This window comes from Nannospalax galili, unplaced genomic scaffold (genome assembly GCF_000622305.1).
Source record: "Nannospalax galili isolate Female #2095 unplaced genomic scaffold, S.galili_v1.0 scaffold126, whole genome shotgun sequence".
NCBI classification, from domain to species: Eukaryota; Metazoa; Chordata; class Mammalia; order Rodentia; family Spalacidae; genus Nannospalax; species Nannospalax galili.
Window position 1 is genome coordinate 95203 of NW_008355275.1, and position 21572 is coordinate 116774.

General features: G+C 44.3%; 1 protein-coding gene across 2 annotated transcripts in view; it reads left to right on the forward strand.

Moving 5' to 3' along the window:
• Nat10 (N-acetyltransferase 10) overlaps nt 1-21572 on the forward strand; it is a 41184-nt gene that overhangs the window by 5821 nt on the left and 13791 nt on the right. For both annotated transcript variants that reach the window (XM_008852358.3, XM_029555695.1), the window contains 10 exons: nt 3090-3261; nt 4816-4938; nt 6709-6770; nt 9118-9232; nt 9330-9437; nt 14218-14351; nt 15469-15562; nt 15688-15786; nt 18945-19081; nt 21217-21341. In XM_008852358.3, the coding sequence (XP_008850580.1) occupies nt 3090-3261; nt 4816-4938; nt 6709-6770; nt 9118-9232; nt 9330-9437; nt 14218-14351; nt 15469-15562; nt 15688-15786; nt 18945-19081; nt 21217-21341 (1169 nt within the window). The remainder of the gene's footprint in view (nt 1-3089; nt 3262-4815; nt 4939-6708; nt 6771-9117; nt 9233-9329; nt 9438-14217; nt 14352-15468; nt 15563-15687; nt 15787-18944; nt 19082-21216; nt 21342-21572) is intronic.

The following is a 21572-nucleotide window of genomic DNA, read 5'->3' on the forward strand; positions in this document are numbered from 1 at the left end:
TTCCTTCCTTTTCTTCCTTTCCTTTCGTCTTTTTTGAGACAGGGTCTCCCTGTAGTTCCAGCTGACCTGAACTTGCTATGTAGACCAGGCTGGCCTTGAACTCACAAAGATCCGCCTGCCTCTGCCTCCTAAGTGCTGGGACTAATATTTTATTTATTATTTTTATGTGTATGAGCCTGCACACGTGTAAGTACACCCATGTCGTGCAGTGCCCACAGAGGTCAGAAAGGAGGAATCAGATTCCCTGGAACTGGAGCTAAAGATGGTTGTTAGCCACCATGTGGGTATTGGGAATTGAACCTGGGTTCTCTGCAAGAGCAGTCAGTGCTCTTAACCACTGAGCCATGTCTCCAGCCCCCATGAAGCTTTTTCTTGAGCGCCTCAGCCATACTTGGAGTCTCCTCCAGGGTTGCAGCACTGCTGTGACTTGGATACCTTTTTGTTTTTTGTTTTTTTTTTGTTTTCCTTCCAGGTGATAAAGCTCATTTTGTTAGATGTTTTCTCTCATTTTCTGTTTTCTCACTTCAAAATTATTTTATTTATTATTATCATTGTGTGTTTGTATTGTGTGTATGTGTGTAGGTAAAATGATGGGCATGGATGTGTCATAGCACACGTGTTAGCCAGACGACATCCTTTGGGAGTCAGTTCTTTCCTTCCACTGTGGAACCTGGGGATCACTCTTAGGTTTGCATGGCAAGCTCTTCTACCTGCTGAGCCAGCACTGACCCGGTTTTCTTTTCTTTTTGGTCTTTTTGAGACAGGGTCTCCCTGTAGCCCCAGCTGGCCCGGAAATCACCAGGCACACCAGGCTGGCTTTGAACTCAGAGAGATCCACCTGCTTCTGTCTCCCAAGTGCCGAGACACCTGGCTTGACCCTATTTTCTTTCTTTTGAATTATCTACCATGTTGTGTCAGGTACTAAGTTAATATTTGTAGAGTTGGGTTTATTGTAACAGATTCTAAAAGTTATCTTAAAGAACCTTTATTCTGCTTAAAAGTAACCAGATTTTTTTTCAGTAATTTGATCTTGTAAAGAAGTTAAAAAAATATTTTACATTGGAAATGCAGAAAACACAAAGATGAAAATAAGAAGCACCCATAATCTTACCACATAGACATCCTTAGGTAGGTATCCTGGGCGTGTAACTTTGAGCCATAATTGATATTTTTATTGTGCTACATAATTGAACAGGTTAGCATTCCTGTTCGTTTCTTGAGGATGCTAAGGACTAAACCCATGCCTCGTTTCTACCAAGCACGCGAAAGCACATGCTCTTTCACTGAGCTACCTATGGCCCCAGATCCATGCATTTAAAACAATTTTTTTTTCTTTGTTTTTGGATTTTTGAGACAGGGTCTTTTGGCCTGGAACTCCCTATGTAGAGCAGGCTGTCCTCTATCTCCCAGAGATCTGTCTGCCTCTTCCTCCTGAATGCTAAAGGCATTTGTCACCATGCCCTACTGAAATAATTTTTGAAAAATTTATGTGTATGTGCCTGCTTGTCTGTATTTGCGCCATATGCATACAGGAGGCCGCAAAGGTGAGAGAGGGTTTTAGATTTCCTTGGAACTTAAGTTATAGGTGGTTGTGAGCTGCTTGATGTCAGTGCTGGGAATTGAACTTCTGCAAGAGCAGCGAGTGCTCTTAATAATTGAGCCATCTCTCCAGCCCCTTCATAGATTTTTAAAACAGAAGGAGAATGAGGCTAGCTGCCTATCTTAGAATTTTGTTTGAGGCTTCTGACTCACAGTGTTTTTTGTTTAGTAGATGTGAGATTGGTGTGAAATCAGGCAGCCAAAAAACGAAGGAGGTTGGGGAATTTGTTCTGTACCTCTTATGTCTTTCCCAGCACAAGAAACACTGTTGATCTTCACAACAGTGCCTTAGAAATCAAGGGCTTAAGAAGGGAGCCAGAAGGAGGACCTCATCCAGGTCACATAGAAAGTAGAAACCCTTCTTGGTCCTTGGGAAGGGTCTTGGTTCTTGGTTAGAGTGGAGTTGTAAAATTCTCCTCAGCTAGGGCTGGGGTGTAGCTCAGCTGGTAAAGTGTTTGGTTTGCCTTGTAAGCATGATGACATAAGTATCACCCTCATAACCTGTGTTTTTAAAAAAGCCAGGCAAGGTGACAGGTAGTTGAAAACACCCCCCCTCAACCCCTGCTGAAAAGGGCAGAGGCAGTTGGATCCCTCGTGGTCACTGGTTAGCCAGCCTAGCCTGCTAGGCTAGTTCCAGGCTGGTAACAGAAGCTGTTTTAAAGTTCACAGCTGGAAGCCACCACCATTCTGGAGCTCTTAGGTTGTCTTGTAAAGCACAAATAAGTGGCAGTTGGCTCTTGGGGCTTTAGCACCAGGACTGGTTCAGGAATTTCTCAGGGATGTCTAGCTCCCACCCCAGTCTTTTTATCATTACTTTCTTAGAGAAGAACTATTTTTGAGAACATTACCCCAACACTCTGGACAGGGCAGTAGATTAAGTTGTCTAAGAAACATGAATGTAGTAACCTGTCAGCACCTCACCTTTCCCAGGCTCTTCGGGGAGCAGCACAGTGTAGTGGAAGCATTATTTTCAGACCTAAGGTAACGAAGCCACCTAGGCTTGGTTTTACGCTTTAGTTGTGACCAAATAGGAGGTTTAGCTGCTTCTGTTGCTCATCTCAAAGTAAGATATCTGCCTAAGGTCACAGCATAAGAGTGGAATAGTTTGTACATGCTCATTACCTACTCCAAAGTGTGTGTGTGTGTGCGCGCGCGCACACACACATGTGTGGGTCAGAGGTTGTGTGGAAGTTAGAGGACCATTTTGTGAAGTCAGTTTTTTCTTTCCACCTTTATGTAGTATCTAGGGATTGAACATGCGTTGTCAGGCTTGCATGGAGAGTGCCATTAGCCACTGAACCAGCTTACTGGCCCACAAGCCCTATCTTAACCCACTGCATTACAGTGCTTCTCTACTTTTTTCCCTTTAAAAGTGAAGGAGACAGCCTCCCCTCCCAAGTTTCCAATAGCTCTGCAGGCCTGAGGGGATCACTGAGCCTCTCCCCTCTTGCCTCTGGTTAACTGACTGTCATGAGCTGGGGTTATTACAGTCACCGGAAGAAGAGAATGCGGCAGTTACAGAAGAAAATAAAGAGCGGAACCTTGAACATAAAGCAAGATGACCCCTTCGAGCTCTTTGTCGCAGCTACCAACATTCGCTACTGCTACTACAATGAAACCCACAAGATCCTGGGCAATACTTTTGGCATGTGTGTCCTCCAGGTGGGTGACTTCGTCTAACCTGGGCACTGCAGAGGTCTGGGGAGGGGACTTGGACTGCTTACTTCCCCAGTGAGAAGAAGAATACAGTAAGAGGAGTTTCACATGTAGCACCTCTCCCCTGCCCCAAGTATTACTAGTGGAAAATGTGACCACTTTGTAAAGGAAACTGGGTTACTCACCCTATACACGTTTTCTGCACTTGTCTAGAAATGGCAGATACCATCACAGTTTGTTCTGATCCACTAAAGCTGTTAAAGCAAGTATTGGCTAGTGTTGCCTATAGTCTCAGACCTTGGGGTGCAGGAGGATTATGAATTTGAGGCCAGTCTGGGCTACCTAGTGAGATTCTGTCTTTTAAAAGGAAACAAACAAATTCCCCCCCACCCCCCAGTAGTGGGAACTTGGAATGGCTCTAGAATCCCAGGTCCTTGCTGACATTTGCTAAAGGCTCTTGTGAGTCTTGGTCCCAATTGTATACACCTGACCTGCAAGCCACTCACATCCTTTTCTGAGCAACATGACTCCGCAAGCTCCCCCACCCACTTTCTAGCCCTTAAAGACCCCTTATTTCCCTTTCGAGAACAACAGTTTGTTGAATTTCTCCTCTTGCCAGGCAAGTCAGTTAACCATGGTTTTCATTTTTGTTTTCAGTTCTGTGTTCTTTATTACAGAATTTGAATATTTGATACCTGTGACTCTAGCTCCTTTTAAAATGATTAAAAAAAAAAGTTTGCACACAAGTCCGTACGTCCTTGTATTTGTTATATTCACTTACTGTGAACATGAGTATGTAAATTATAAAATGCCTCACAAAATGTAAATTAAAAATGAGCTCAAGAATGGAAGTCCTCAGTTTTTTCTTTTTGCATTTCTAGTGAGTTGTTTTGTGTGCTGTTGGCTTCCAGCCCATCTGCGAGGCAAGAAAGAACATTTTGCCTCAATCTCCACTTTTGGGGAATCCTTTGGCTTCCTCACTAATTGATAGGTGTGTTCTGCCCCAGCTGCTACCAGTTGTTGGCATGATGGCTTTTTTGGGCAGGAGCTCCCCCATGTGGTGTAGTTTAATTTTGTCAGATTGAATCTATACACATTCATATTCAGGAAATGAATATAGGATGTTTCTGAAATTTGAGTGTAAATCAGTGAAGTTTGGAAGACTTGCTTCTAAATAGGATTTTTGTTTTGTTTTGCTTTGGTTTTTTGAGTCAGGGTCTCCCTGTTGTCCAAGCTGACCTGGAACTTGCAGATAACTGCCTACCCCTGCCTCCCAAGTGCTGAGATTAAAGACGTATGCCACATGCCTGGCTCTAAATGGGATTTTATTAGAATAGTAGAAACATTTTTAACATACAATTACCAGATCTACCCTGAGGCTGGGCTATCTCCTGCGGTCCCTTTAAGTCAGGCTACAAGAATTTTTCTGTGAGCAGGTGTGGGAAAGATGGTTTTGTTTTATGTTCTGAAGCCCTAGTTGCCTTATCATTTGATCCTTGGTTAAGTATCCTAGAAGTGCTGTTTGTGTAACTAGCCCTATCTAAGGCCTTTGTCTCCTAGGATTTCGAAGCCTTAACTCCGAACTTGCTTGCCAGAACTGTAGAAACAGTAGAAGGCGGTGGGCTGGTGGTTATCCTCCTACGGACCATGAACTCACTTAAGCAGTTGTACACAATGACCATGGTAAGAGTGCTTTTTAAACTTCATTCAAAGCAGTCTGTTTTTGCTCTAGTTTGCTTCTGTTAATTTCCTGGTGGGCACCTTCACCGAGTGGTCTGCATGGCCTCTGACTGAAGCTCTTTGACTTTACCATCTCTGCAAGTGGATCTTGGGAGCTCCACATATGACTAGGAACTTCTAACTTTCACATTTGTTTTGAGGCATTTGCAATTCTACACTGATAAGATTGGGATACATGCAGCTTTTTTGTTTTTGTTCTGTTCTATAAGACAAGATCTCACTTTGTAGTCTAGACGGACCTTGAACCCTTCTTCCTGCCTCGGCCTCCTGAGCTCTGGGATTATAGGTGTGCACCACCACGGGCTAAATTTGTGTTTTGCACCGAGGGACAATGTGCAGATCTCCTCATTGGCCTTCATCTTCCAAGGGACCACAGTAACATTTGTTAGTTCTACTTTGAGTCTGGCAAGAATTTCAACTATGGGTGCTAGGTCTACCCCTCACCACCTGTGGAGAGCGGGTAGCAAAACCTGGTGTAGAGCTAGTCTGCTGACTCTTATTGGTTGCTCTTCTGAGGGTCAGGCTTTAAGTCATACCCAGAGCCTAGTAACTCAGGAATGGTGTTAGGACCAGCCTTGGAATCTGACGAACTGTGTTTCTGGTGAGGCTGCTTCACTCCCACTCCTACCATCACCTGCCACTGCAGCCTCTGATCCTTCAGACATGCCCGGGACTCTCATTCCAAGGCTATTGCACTTTATATGTGTTCTGCAATGTACTTCCCCTGAATATCTGCATGACTTGAATTCTTGCTCCAGTATCCCCTCATCATTGTGATTTTTCTTCACACTTTATGTATTTATTTATTTATTTATAGATGTTTATTTAGTTTGGCTTGTGAGACAGGGTCTCTTGTATCCCAGGTTGCTCTCATACTCACGATGTAGCTAGGGATGGCCTTGAACCCCTTATCTTCCTTCTCCAACTTGCTGGGATTCCAGGTGTAAGCCACCATGACTAGCCATCATACCCTTTTTAGAGCAGGGGACTCCATCTGTGGCTTGTTAACCTGCTTCATGTTTCTTCAAAGCACCTACTACCCAATGTCACTTATTTTATTCTGCCCATCCTTTGTACCAATTGCTAAACTTTATGAGAGCAGGGACTTAATTTTATTCACTTGGCATGTATGAAGCACTCATTACATATTTGTGAGTGAATGACTGTGTTGACATTATTTATTCGCTCTCTCTCGGATACCTGCTTCTGTTTCCAGTCTCAGCTTATCATCTCTGGAAAGCCCTCCCTGACCGCCTTAAATCATTGGGTCTCCTCATTCCTCCCACCATACCCTATTCATTTGTAGCATTTGAAAATAATAATCTCATTTACCTTTAGCCGTTAGACTCTAAGCTCCTTGCAAACAGATTCATGTTAATTCACCATTGTATACCCTGTGTGCGTGTACACAGGGTGTACGTGTACATACCCTGGTTGGCCTGTACATTTAACTGAGTTATACTGCTGGATGAAATGAGGGAAGCATCAATCATGAGGTGAGGAGGTTACTGGGGCAGGAAACCTTGCACTGGTGTCTGACCCAGTCCCAGTGCAGAGCATCTGGCCAGTTCATGCACTGGTGTCTGATGCAGTCCCAGTACAGCAGGTAGGAGGGGATTTTATTTCTAGCAGATATACTGATGTCTTCTCAGATAGAACTTCATGTTGCTTTTCAGAAGATTTTTTTCAATGGATGTTATCTTGCTTTCTTAGGATGTGCATTCCAGATACAGGACTGAGGCCCATCAAGATGTGGTGGGAAGGTTTAATGAGAGGTAAGTTTATAGGTCCAGTCAGAAGGGGAGAAATGGTTATCTTGGACTCTACTGAGAGCTTTGTTTTTGTATTAGAAAGATGTAGTACAGGCTTCCGAAATAGTGAAGTTTGTTTAGTTTTGAAACAGGGTCTCACTATGTATCTTACACTGGCCTCAAACTTGGGACCCACTTGCCTTGGCCTCTCAAGTGCTAGATTTACAGGTGTGTACCACACTACCAGCTAACAGTGAGATTCTGGCAGCAGCTACACCTGTGAAACTAGCTGGTGCAGTGCAGGGCTGAGAGGTTGGAACCAGGACAGGTTGCACTCTGTCTTGCTGCTGGCTGGTTTGGTGGCCTAACTGCTCCCTCTCTTCTTTGGCTTTTAGTGTATTCTTCTTTCAAAGGGTTGGTTTATCTGGGTTACCGTTTCCCAGAAGGTACATCTCCCAGAACTCTAGTCTTTGAGAGGGACCTCATGCCGGTAGAGTTTTCTGGTTAGATGAGCCTGGGAAATGCTTTCACTTTTCCTTTGTGAAGACTCACGTTAGTTTGTTGGAGCCTCTGAAATGCCTTTTAGTAGCTAGGACCCATTTAACTGTTTCCCACATTTATTTTACCACAGAGCTCCTTCTTTTAAGGACCACCAGTTAGTAACCTGTGAAACCTGTTAAACACTTGAAGCTTTGGTATCAGTAGTTTTTGCTGGGAGTATCTCTTTGTCCTCTAGGAAGATTTAGGAGCATCATATATTTTGACCACCATGACTCTGAGGATGGTGGGGTAGGGTGCCACTGGCTTGAGGACTCAGAAGCCAGGGGTGTTCCTGAAAACCCCCAGTGTACAGCACAGCCTCCGTGACAAAGAACTCTCCAGTCCCAAATGTCAGTACTGCTGAGGTTTAGAAATTCTTTCCTGGAAATGAGGTACAGTTTTCAAGAGTAAATCTTAAGGAGGGGCAAGTGATGATGAAATGCAAGACTGATCATCTCCTTGGAAGATAAAGCAAGCCAAAAATCTTAACTTCTAATAGTTTATCAAGGGATAATGTTCCTGTGCTGGTGATGCCAAGTTCTCTGTTACCTATGTCCTTTATTTTAATAAAGTTACCTTTCTTGAGGGTAACACTGCAATATTTAAGAAAAAATTCTCTTGGCCTTAGTGAGCCTAGGTTCTTTCTTGCTTGAACAACCTGTGATGCTTTGAGTAGAATGAGGGCAGAAGGAGTGTGCTCACCACTAGAACAGAAGCCTGTGAGCATAGAAATGAGGCTCTTTTATGTGTATGAGTATGTTACCTGCATGTGTTTAAGTGTACCTATGTCGTATAATGCTCTCAGAGGTCAGAAGAGGGTGTCGAATTCCCCTGGAACTGGAGTTAGGAATGGTTGTTAGCTGTCATGTAAATACTGGGAACCGAACCTGGGGCCTCTGCAAGAGCAGCCAGTGCTCTTAACCACTAAACCATCTTTTCAGTCGTCCGTCCCATCCCCCCCCCCCGCCTTTTTTAAAAAAAGATTTTGTTTGTGTACATTGTGTGAATGTGCATATGTGTGCTGGTGCTGTCAGAGGCCAGAAGAGGGCATTGGATTTCCTGGAGCTGGAGTCTAGGTTGTTGTTTGTGCCACCTGAGGAACCCAACTCAAGTGCCCTGGAAGAGCAGCAAGCAGTCTGAAACCACTGAGCCATCTCTCTAGCCCTGAGGCTCTTTTCTTGCAAGCATGTATGGAAGATGTTTGAACTGTATAAATAAGTCATGTTTTATTTTCCTTTATGCAAGAAATATGTTCCTTTTTGTTTTTTTTGTTTTCTGTTTTTTTGTCTTTTTGAGACAGGATTATTTCCCTGTAGCTCCAGCTGGCTTGGAACTCACTATGTAGACCAGGCTGGCCTGGAACTCACAGAGATCTGCCTGCCTCTGCTTCCCAAGTGCTGGGACTAAAGGCGTGAGCCACCACACCTGGCAATGTATGTTACTTTTTTTTTGATGGAGCTTTCTTTTTGTGACAGGTAAATTTATTTGTGTATGTGTTTGTTTCCCTGTGTGACTGGCATGCGTATACGGCTTGGGATGGCTTGGGGTTTGAAGTCAGAACTGCCTTATTGCTAAGGAGCTTTGGATGGGGGATAGGCTAAATGACCCAGGAGCGATGGTGATTGTTCACAGTAGAGATCCTTGGGTTCTGGGTTTTCCTGATTGCCTTATAAGCTTGTTCAGGTGACTTACAGAAGAGGCTGAAACATCTCACTGCTCTCCAGCTCAGTTCTGAGACTTGGAGATGAATGATTTTCCTGAAGAAATCTTACATTCATGTAGGCATTGCCTGCCCTCCCCATCCCCTCACTGCAGTGGCTTTTTCCCTCAGGTTTATTCTCTCTCTGGCATCTTGTAAGAAGTGTCTGGTCATTGACGACCAGCTCAACATTCTGCCCATCTCCTCCCATGTGGCCACCATTGAGGCCTTACCTCCACAGGCTCCGGTGAGTCTGGGTGAGGGGAACAAGGATCTGCTAGGGTAAAGGTGTAATTTCCACATGATCACCTATGCTGGGGCAAACCTCCTCCTTTTGCTGGTAGGATGAGAATCTCAGTCCTTCTGCTCTGGAGCTTCAGGAGTTGAAAGAGAGCCTACAGGACACTCAGCCTGTTGGTGTGTTGGTGGACTGCTGCAAGACACTAGACCAGGTATGTGTGAATTCAGAACTTCCCCACCCTAATGTTGACAGTGCAGGGGTAAGACTTCCTGCATACTTAGAAAGCAACTGACTACTCTTGCAGAGGATCTGGGTTCATATCCCAGCACCCACATGGCAGCCTCTTCTGTCCTCCGTGGGCATTGTACCACATGGGTGCACTTACCTACATGCGAGGCAATACATGCATACACATAAAATAAAAAAATTATAAATATTTAAAAAGCAACCGGACCCAGGTTAGGACATGTTCACTCCTCCTGGGAGTGGGGCCTTTTTCTGGCTCACATTCTTGCATGCTCCACAACATCAAGGCCGTTCTGTGTTGTTTGGGCTCACAAACATAGCCAGTGAGTGGTAGTCTGGAGAGAGGGAGAGATTAAAGAGGACTCCTCCCATATCTCCCCATCACTTTTTTCTGATAACTTCATGTACTCTTTCTTTCGTTTAATATTTTATTTTTTTTATTTCATGTGCATGAGTGCATTGCTCACATTTATGTGAGTGTACCCGTGTCATGCCGTGTGGCAGAGTTCAGAAGAGGGCTTCAGATTCTCCTGGGACTGGAGTTAGGGATGGTTTGCAGCCACCATGTGGGTGCTGGGAATCAAACCCGGGTCCTCTGCAAGAGCAGTCAGTGCTCTTAACCGCTGAGCCATCTCTCCAGCCCCTCTTTTATTTTTTTATGGGGCTTTTGGCTACTCTAATATTCCCCCCTCTGAAGAGGTAACCCTAAAATCTTTTGATTAGATAAAAGCTTCCAAATACTTTTGACATTTTTGGCCTTCGGAATGGAGTATGTTGCAAAGAGGCCCAAGGACATTGTGAGTTTAAGCCAAGAAACTGGCTACTTTTCTTTGGGGTCTTTTTACCCTAACTGCCTAGCCAATTCCTACCTCCTATTCTTATCACACCATCCTCTGAAGAGGTTACCCAACTTGCGGATAGGGAATTGGGACGCAGACTGCTCTGGGTTCCATGTTGAACAGGGATGCAGGATGAGGCAATTGGAGTACCCCTCTATCTAAAAGACTCCCAAATTGCATAATTCTTATCACCACATGGAGGCAGGATCTGGACGCTCTCAGGCAGTCCCCTGTGTTCTTAGCCCCTATGCCAGAGGGAGGCCAGACCCAGCACTCTCTGGTGGTGTGCTGGGATCACAGCTGCTACAGTGATGGAGGTTGGAGCCCACCCTCTCAGGCTGTCTGCTGGGATCTCAGCCTTAGCCTATCCGAGAGGATGTGTTCTTAATTTCAGTTAAATTGATGCCTAGAACTTATATAGAAGAGAGAGGAAAATTTCAGGCCTCTTTTACTGATATCTGTTCCAATGTAAACCTGATGTGAGGGTGTGCTAACAGCATTTTGGGTGGGAATTACCAAGATATTTCTGTGTCTGTTGAGGTGAACAGGTGGTAAACTTGGCTTCTCCAGTGGCTTCTGGGCCAGGGTGGGTACTGATTAGCATAGTCCCAAGGCCTTCAAGCTGCAAGATATATTCAGAGTTCTGGCCCAGCCTTGGTCAGGTATGAAGCCCAGGACTCTTCCCTCCTGATAGACAACAGCTGAGTGACAAGTGCCACTCAGGACTGAGTTCTAATTAGTCTGGCTTCCCTTTTCATTCTGGAAGCATAATTATAAGCTTCATAGTTTTGTATGCAGGCCAGATTGCAGCCTCTAAGTTGTTTTGAACTATTCCTGCCTGGTGCCTTCTTTATCACCGTGAAAGGGAATGAGGGACAGGAATAGAAGTGACAGCACTAGGAATTACGTTATGTATGTTAAAGAAAAGTCCTGGAAGGGTGGCATGTGCCTCTTGTCCAGCACTTGGGAAGGTGAAGCAGGAGAATTGCCGTGTGTTCAGGCTAGGTTGGATTGCATAGTGAAATCTTGACTCCCCCCTCCTCCCCCATAAAAGGGGGGGAAGGAGGCTGGGGACGTAACTCAAGTCAGTAGAGTATTTGTGTAGTATGCGCAAAGCCCTGGACTTTATCCACACTGCGTAAACAGGGCATGGTGATGCATGCCTGTAATCCTAATACTTGGGAGCTAAAGGCAGGAGAATTAGAAGTTCACAGTCATCCTGGGTGGGTTACGTAGTGAATTCAAGGCCAACTTGGGATACATGAAACCCTATCTTTTTTTTTTTTTTTTAAAAAAAAGGAGAGATGGGGCTGGCGAGATGGCTCAGCGGTTAAGAGCACTGGCTGCTCTTGGCAGAGGACCTGGGTTCAATTCCCAGCACCCACATGACAGCTAACAACCATCTATTTGTAATTCCAGTTTCAGGGACTCTGACGCCCTCTTCTAACCTCTCAGTGCATTTATACACAAGTAGGCAATACACTCATACACAAAAGTAAAAATAATAAAAAATATATATAAAAAGGGAGAGAAGGTGTGCAAAACAAACCAGTAAAGTACAAAAAGGTACACGTTAGCAAACTACAGAAGTGACATTTGGGTTGAGTCCAGTTGTTTCGCTGTTGTAAACAGTACTGCCAGGTGTGATAATGCACGCCTATAATCCCAGCACTTGTCCAATGGCTGACAGGAGGATCATGGGTTCCGAGGCCAGCCTGGGTTAAATATAGCAAAAGTCTGTTTCAAGAAATTCTTTCTTACCATTAGGACATATTCGTAGATAGATCTGTGGCATTATATCTAGGATAAATTTCAGAAAGAGGAGTTGCTGGATCAGAGGTTGTGTGCATTAAAGTGGGTGTTCCACTAGTTGTTAGAGCTACCGATAGTGCAGGAATGCCATTCTCTGCCTGCCTTGACTACAGTATAGGTAGATTTGTCTCTCCTAATCTGATAGGGAACATCTGGTCATTATTTTAATTGACATTATTGTGAGAGGATTGATGCTCATCCCTGATTTTGTTTTCCCTTTTGATGATCAAGTCTGTTCATATCTTTCCACTTATTTAATTGTATTTTTTTTCATTGTTAGACTTTTATTTTGAATAATTCTTATAGAACATATTGTAGTCTAGTTAATTTCTCTATCCTATAATTAGGGAAATGTAGTTCAGCAAAGGTCAAGTTAGTACAACTAGAACCTGGATCCCCTTTGAGTGTTTCCATCTGAAGAGGCTCTGGCTTTCTAAGCACCTCCATCCATACAGCTGGGCCTGCATCTTAGTGTCACCACCTCAAGAGCAAGACATGTTCCTCAGGCCTAAACAGGCATGGCTTTCTTCCCAGTCTCGGAGATCTAGTCTTAGTTCAGATCTAAGCTGGGGATCCAGGTTTGGCCCTGAGTGGTAGTGTGCCTCCCATTTAGTGCCGCTGGCCTTCCCCCCTCCAGGTGCCAGGCACTCTGCTAAATGCTGGGCAGTGAATGAGGTCATGTCCTCAGAGTTTGTCCGCTGTGGGATGAGGCAGACTGTACATGGAGGAAATTAGCCGATCATATGGTTTAGTAGAAAGTGCTGTGTAGACCAGAGAAAAAGAAAGGTGGCCAAGAAGACTAGGGTATGTCCCTATGAGGGTTCTAGGTACAAGGGTGGCATATTAGAAGAAATATTTGAACAAAGCCTAATGAGCCCCATGGCTCTCTGAGGGTGAGGACCCAAAGACCTGTAGGAGTACAGTTGGGATGCTTTGGGACCAGCAGGGAAGCTTAGCAGCTGGGAGGAGGGGTAGTTGTCACAGGCTACTGGGAGGGCTGTGGTATGAGAGATGGGGTCAGTGGAAGGTTTTGTACATGTCTTCTCAGCACAGCTACAGAGGCATCTCCAGGCTTATGAAAGGATCCTTTGGCTGCTGAGCTGACTGTAGGCTGTGGTGGGCTGTACGCTGATATAGGAAGACGATGGAGGAAGCATAGGAAGTGTGACAGTGAGCCAAGTGGGAGAGGACTGGAGAGGACTCTCTTGAAGCTGTCATTGATGGGAACTACTGATGGATCAGGGCTGGGGGAGAAACTTGAGGACATGTTTGGCACAGAGAATTTGATGGTTAAATTGAGGTGGGGAAGATAATAGGCAGAGGTTTAGGGGATCATTTGATACCAACTTCAAGTTTGAGATGCCTTTGTTACAAGTGAAGCTGTAGAGGAATAGTTGCATGTACCTATGAGTGTGAGGAAGAGGCCTGCAGTGGAGATGGAAACTTGAGAGACTGAAGCATTTTTTTTTTTTAATTAAAAAGTATTTTGGGGATGGAGAGATGGTTCAGTGGTTAAGAACACTTGCTGTTCTTGTAGAGGATCTGAGTTCAGTTCCAAGCACCTACATCAGGAGGCTCATAACCACTTTTACCTCAAGCTCCAGGATACCTGACACTTCTGGCCGTGGTAGGCAACTATACTCATGTGCACACATTTCCCTTCCCCACATAATGCACAATTAAAAATCTTTTAAATTTATTTTTATTTTTATGAGTGCTTTGCCTACATGTGTGTACGTATACCACATGTATGCAATGCCTGCAGAGTCCAGAAGAGGGTATCAGATCTGGAATTGGAGTTGTGGACAGTTATTAGATGCCGAGTGGGTGCTGGGAACCCATCCTGGGCCCTCTGCAAGAGCAGCCAGTGCTCCTAACCACTGAGCCATCTCTCCAGCCCCTTGTTTGGTATTTTTTGACCTTGATAAAGCTGATGAGCTAGCCAAGGGAGTGAGACGTGTAGGTGCTGACCAGTGCTTTCTGGCTGTTTTGGTTAGGTGTGGCATCAGCCTAACCTCTCCATGGGGATGGTCATAAGAAACTGAACCTGGAGCCTTCCTTGGAACTCACTTAATAATGTTGCCCTTTGCACAGGCCAAAGCTGTCTTGAAATTCATTGAAGGGATCTCAGAGAAGACCCTAAGGAGTACCGTGGCACTCACTGCTGCCCGAGGACGGGGGAAATCTGCAGCCCTGGGATTGGCTATTGCTGGAGCAGTGGCATTTGGGTAAGAGTTTCCCCATCTTTAGGAGCTTAGCAAGGAGGTGAGATGCAGGATTTGGGTCAGGAACCTGGCAGAGTAGTTCCCTCTGGTTCCTCATCATGGACTGTTCACTATGTGTATTTTCTAGATCTTGGGTACCTGCCTGGAAACAGCATCACTGCTCCCCAGGCCACTGAGAGGCGCACTGTACAGAAACACATACCAGGGCCCCTTTATTCTCTGCTTAAGTGAAACAAACAAAAGCAAAGAATTGGGAGTGAGAAACTTTAAAACTTGGCCTGAGAATGTCTGTGACCATCCAGCTTTGCTGACAGTATAAGTTGAAGATGTTAATGATCTTGATTAATAGGAAGTCTGGTTTTGTAAGAACAGACTTTGAGTAAGATACTACTTTCTGTTCTTATCCTGGGTGGAATCTTTATGTAATTGCCAAAAGGATGCTTTTCCAACTCTACAACATGGTCATGGACTAAAGTTCATTGTCTCCTATGGATTATCTGTCTTGGTGCTACTTATAGTTCTGTGGGCATTTTATAGGTATGTAAACCAGGCCCAGGGAATTCCAGTGACTTACCAAGATCCCTAGCAAGTTGCTGCTGGCAGAGTCGTGGCCTTGCCTAAGCCTGAGCACCCATTGAGCTCCCTGACTTCATACCTTGAAAACCTTAGTGTAGCTAATGATGAGTGTGAGGCTGTCCCTCCTGTCAGGACCTTAGATTGGGGAGAGTGTGCCACTTTCCTAAGTGCCCTTCAGCACTTCCTGACACTGATGTTGATAGTGCCAGAACTTGCTGCCAACACGTTAATGCGTTCTTATTGCCTTGTGAAAAAATACTCAGGTCTGCAGTTGCTTTCTATTTTTCCCAAAAGGTGTCAGTACTTTTATCACCTGTGTGGCAGGAGCAACCAAAAGGAATTTCTTAATTTTAATTGCTTCTTTAAAATGTCCTGAGTCTCTGGGAGGCAGAGGCCGGTGGACCTCTATGAGTTCAAGGTCTACATAGTGAGTTCTAGGCCAGCTGGGGCTACAGGAAGACCCTGTCTCAAAGAGAGAGAGAGAAAAAAAAAGTCCTGAGTCTCTTGGTTTCTTAACTACCCTCCCTCTCCTTTTGTTCTACAGGTACTCTAATATTTTTGTTACCTCCCCAAGTCCAGATAACCTCCACACTCTGTTTGAATTCGTATTTAAAGGATTTGATGCTCTGCAGTATCAGGTAGGAAAATTAATGTAAGGACTTTTGCTGTAGTGCTGGATTGAAGCCCAGGTGATCTGAGAATGCTTGCTTTCTCAATAATGACTTTCTAAAACTTGTCACTGGTTTGACTCTTTCCTTACCAGGAGCACCTGGATTACGAGATTGTTCAGTCTCTAAATCCTGAGTTTAATAAAGCGGTGATAAGGGTGAATGTTTTCCGGGAGCACAGGCAGACCATTCAGGTGAGGTTCTCAGACTCTGCTGTGAACTAGGACTGCACTTACATATCTGGCTCTGAGGGGTTTCCTCATGGGTGTTGGGTGTGGTATGTAACTGCTTGGTCTTAAGGCAAGGGTGATATATGAGAAATCTGTTCCAGATTCAGCTTTTTGTGATGAAAACATTCAGGCCAACTAACAAATGTCTGTAGTAAGATTGAAAGATGCTACACCTTTTGTCTCTAAAATAATGAAATGAATGGAATTGAGAATATACTGAGAGAAGAAAATCATGGTCTGACATCAGTTCTCATTTTTCTTAGTTACTGCAGGATCTTTGTGGTTTTGCCAATGCCCTATTTCCTTTTTAAATAGTATTTTCCAGAAAGTTCCATAAATCTCAAGCACTCTGTAAGTCAGAGTGCTCTACACTTCTCTGAAGGCCTCAGTGTGGTTGAGTTTCTAAGAGGCATCCTGTGACAAGCTTGTAGAGGCTCTTGCTGGAGTGGATTCATTGATTGCTTTTGGAGTTAGTTTGGGAAGTGAGCTAGGTGAACTTGGCAGTTTATGTCCTTGAATATGCCTGTGAAAGTAGTGGATGGTCCTGTCAAAAAGGTATACCTTATATCAGATGATCAATACCAATGTTTATACTAGATCTCTTTCTAGTCTTTTCATTCTACACATTGCATCCCACTGTTGCCTGATTTCCTCAGCTGAGGAGAAAACTTGTTAGTGTGGGTTGGGGTGGGCCTGGGGGTGGGGCAAACTGCTAGTTCTGAGAATACAGGGAACTGGTAAAATTCAGGAAAAATATACAAATTAAAGATGGAAAACATAACTCAGGTGTGGTGACAACACACCTTCAGTCCCAGCAGAGGTAGGAAGATCTCTGTGAGTTCAAGGCCAGCCTGGTCTGCATAGAAAATTCCAGGCCAGCTGGGTCTACAGGGAGATATTGTCTCAAAAAAGACAGAGAGGAAAAAAAAAAAGAAAGAAAACATTTCTCTGAAATGCCCCACACATCCCTGGCTTCTTGAATTTTCTTATCCAGTGTCCTTTTATTACCATAGTCCTTCTGTCTGCAGACTCAGGATATTAGTGGAGGAGGTGGCTTGGCTTTGTAAGACTATAAATTTGTTCCTTCCTAGGGCCCTTCTTTCTGGTTGGAGATTGAAGAAAAAGACTATTAGATTGAAACAGGACTGTTCCCTGGGGTCTACTTTCTGTGCTTTTATGAGATGTTTGTTTAGTTAGGAATCAAGACATGAGGCCCTTCTGAAGTATATAGAGCTGGTCCCTCTTTACCTGGCAGTCTGCCAAAAATCAGTGAAAGTCTTTATCTGTGATGAAACACTTTAGACTTATAGGAAAGCATAGAGACCGGATACCACTCAGATGCCCGGCAGTAATACTGAAGCAGGCCTGGCCACTTGTCAACTATGTATCCAGATGTGCTGGCCCTCCCATCTGCTCACCAACATCTGTTTTCAGGGTTCGTTTAGATTGAAGCCTATAGCCTATAGATCTGATTGATTCATTTGTGTCACGAGTTATCAGGATTGTTTTTTTTTTTTTTTTTTTTTTTTTTTTCTTTTAAAAAAAAATTTTTTTTTTTTTTTTTTTTTTTTTTTGGCATGCCTAATTAAAATTTTTTTTTTTGTCCTAGAAGTGGAATTGTTGGGCTTTAGATTAGATGTGTAGATTTCTAGTTTTCTGGAATTTTCCAAGTTCTCCTTTAAAGTGCTTATGCCAAGTTAATTTCATATCACTTTTTGTTGTTTGAATTTTTACTTCTTTAAGTCCTTACCAGCACTGGGAATTATATATAACACTTCAGTGAGTTTTGTTCGACTTGTAACTTACCATTCTACCTCAGCTCCCTGAGTATGGGGTCCACTCGTGTGTATCACACCTTTTTTTTCTTCTTCTTTTGCAGCTGGGTTCTCACTGTGTAGCTCTGGCTGGAACTGACTATGTAGACCAGGCTGACTTCATCCATCTGCCTCAGCACTACTTTGGGCCATACTTGGCTTTGTTGTTTTGTTTTGTTTGAGCCACAGTCTCCTTGTGTAACTGACTGACCTCGAACTCACTATGTAGCCTCAGGTTGGCTTCAAACTTAAGGTCCTGCTCCTTCAACTTCCTAAGTGCTGGAATTACAGATAATGTACCACCATGTCCAGCCTTAGATAGGCAATTTGTCTTTTCTGTCTATATGTTGACTTCAGCAGTTCATTGATTGCTCGTGAAATTCACATTGCCTCTATATAGTACATCTCTATGGCCTTTTAAAAACAGCAGAAAGCGCTAAGAAATGGATTGTTTCTATGCTTAAGAATGTGTAAGTGTGTGTTAAGAGCAGTCTGGACTTGGGAGGTAGGGGCAAGAGCATCCTGGCTACATAGAAAGTTCAGGATCAGCCAGGGCTATGTTAAACTTGCCCTGCTCCCCCAACCTCCAAGAAGAGTCTGGAAATTTGCCTACCAATACAGGAGGCTGGTGGTATTAGGACAGAGAGCACAGCACTTAGCCGAGAAGCCCAGGGTTATAAGATAGAGCTGTGCCGTCTACCACTGTCCTCCCTAATTGGAGACTGAGGAAAAATACTAGAGACAGAAGAGAGAAAGGAAAGCTGCCACTGTTAATCAGTGTTATAAGCTAGGGTTTGCAAAATGCCCTTTTACATGACATATTTTTTCCTCAGGAAGCCATTAAGTGGATATTCCCCCCCCCCCCCCCCCCCCCCCGGTGTGTGTGTGTCTGTCTGTCTAGCAAGCCCCAGAGACCTCCTGCCTCTTCTTCCTGAGCACTGGGATCAAGGTCTAGGTGCCGTGCCCATCTTTTACAGGGATATTTTTGGAAGAATCCACACGCGGGCCCTTGGTTTTGCATGGCTGAGCCCTCTTGCCAGTCCTTTTCCTGTATTTTGTAGAAAAAGAATATGAGGCTCTGGGAGATGAAGGGACAGGATCACATAATTAGTGATTGAAGTGTTTGGTCCCAGGTATCCAACTCAAAGCCCATTTCATTCTTGACCTGCTCAGAAAAAATAGAAGGGGGTGGGGGTGAAGCAAGGGACAGTGAGAGTGGACAGAGTAGACTTTGTGATGGATCACTGGTACTCAACGGCTGTGGCTGTAGATGGCCACACACATCATCTAAATATTCTTTCCCCACAGTACATCCATCCTGCAGATGCAGTGAAGCTGGGCCAGGCTGAGCTTGTTGTGATTGATGAAGCTGCCGCCATTCCCCTCCCACTGGTGAAGAGCCTGCTTGGGCCTTACCTCGTTTTCATGGCATCCACCATCAATGGGTAAAGCACCTTGGGTGGCCATGCTCTTGCTTCTGTCTGGGATCTTGCAGATTAAGTGACTTGTAATGAAAATGTAATGGGCATGCATGCAAAACTATGTTCAGTCACAGTAGGAGTCTTGGGTCAGCTTCATTCTTTCCTGGGGCTTCTACAGCAGGAGCTGCCTCTTCACAAACCACTACTCTTCTGGACCAGTGTTAAGTAGGCAACATGAGACTGAAGAACCCTGTGTGTGATGATGCATGTTTCTTTTGTATAAGTGCGATGGAGTTTTAAAAAATACTTGATGGCAAGGGCCTGGAGAGATGGCTCAGTGGTTTAGAGTACTGGCTGTTCTTGCAGAAGACCTGGGTTTGAATTCCACCACCCACATGGCACCTAACAACTGTTTGTAACTCCAGTTCTAGAGGATCCAGCACCCTCTTCTGTCCTCCATGGGCACTGTACAATATGGGTGCACTTACATACATGCAGGCATTACACTCATACACATTAAAAAAAAAAACACCTGGTGGCAATACCAAGGCCCTGTACCTTGGGATATGCAAATACAATATTAAAATAGCTACAGCAGTATTAAAATACTAATTTTAAAATTTGTTTTGTTTTTTGTTTGTTTTTTTGAGATAGGGTTTCTCTGTAGCCCCAGCTGGCTTGGAACTCGCAATGTAGACCATGCTGGCCTTGAATTCACAGAGCTCCACCTGCCTCTGCCTCTGCTGGGATTAAAGCTATGCACCACCATGTCTGGCTATGATGCATTTTTTAAATTTTGAAATACTTAGTTCATCTTGCGATGGAAAAATTAGGAAAAAACCAAACTAATGGGAGCCAGGTAGATCCTGAGAGCTCATTGGTCAGTTAGCCTAACCTAAAAAAACAAAGGTCAATTTCCACTTTCACTTACACACGCACAAGTGCAGGCACCCATACACTCATGTGCACGTACCACACACATACATGTGCACACATGCAAAGAAAAATTACCTCAATCCAGCTATCTGGAGATAGCCTCCATTAGAATTCTGGTGTATTTTTTCTGTGTATTTTTTACTTTTTCATTTTGAATAAGAACATAAGGTTTATATACTTTTGTAAATATGCTGTTTTACAAATATATTAAGTCTTCAGGTCATTAAATATATATCTTCAGTATTGAAAAGATTCATGTAGAGAAATCTTACCTTGAAGAGAGAGAGTGTGGGTGCACCTGTGGAGATCAGAAGAGACCTCAGGTGTCAATCTTAGACATCTCCCTTGTTTGAGACAGGGTCTCTTGTTTGCTGCTGCATACACCAGGTTAGCTGGTTCTTGGAGCTTGCAGGGATTCTCCTGTCTCAGCTTTCAACTTGTAGGAGCACTAGGATTACAGGCACATGATACAATGCCTAGCTTTACATGGGTTCTGGGGATCTAAGCTAAGGTCCTCCCACTTGACCCATTCAGCCATCTCCCCAACCTACATCACTTTTTTTAAAAAACAAAACAAAATGATAGGGTCTCACTATGTAGCCCTAGCTGGCTTCTAAACAACAGAGATCTGCTTGCCTCTGCCTCCTAAAGTGCTGGGATTAAAGGCATGTACCACCATGCCTGGCCTTCATGCAACTTCTAATAGTGCCTCCCATCAGCTGACCATTAGTTTTGTTCCAAAGGTTAAGAACTTTGTTTACATCATCTTTTCAGGCTTCGTTTTCTTTTTTTAAAATATTTTATGTTTATTTTATTTTATATTGCCTGCATGTAAGTGCACCCATGTCATGCAGTGCCCACAGAGGTCAGAAGAGGGCATCAGATCCTCTGGAACTGGAGTTACAGATAGTTATTAGCCACCATGTGGATGCTGGGAATTGAACCTAGGTCCTCTGCAAGAGCAGCCAGTACTCTTAACCAAAATGAGCCATCTCTCCAGCCCCTTCAACCTCATTTTCTAGTTCAGATCAAGGTCCTGTATGTAGGATTTAGGAAATAAGAGTTCTCAAGTCTGAGTGGTTCCTTGCCAAGCCACAGGCTGTCCTCTTCTCCGGACACATGTGTGCTGTACTGGAAGTAGATGAGCAAGACTGCCCTCAGGGAGCAAGGCCTCTTAAGAGGATTGGGATCTTTGTGTCTGACTGCCTTTGTCTTTCTCCTAGCTACGAGGGCACTGGCCGCTCACTGTCCCTCAAGCTTATTCAGCAGCTTCGTCAGCAGAGTGCCCAGAGCCAGGTCAGCACCACTGCTGAGAACAAGACCACTACAACAGCCAGACTGGCCTCAGGTGCCTCCTCTGACATTCTTGCTTGACCCTTGCTTGCCCCATACCTCATGGCTAGTACTAGAACTTCATATCAGGTAGAAAGGTTGAGTCCTGGGAGGTGAAATAGCTTTTCTCAGAGGAACAGCAGTCCAGTGGCCAGACAGGAACTTGACTTGGGCCGTCACATGCCTGGGCCCTTGCTGGTCCTGTTCGAAGATAGGAGTGTATTGACTTAGTGTGATCTATGGATTT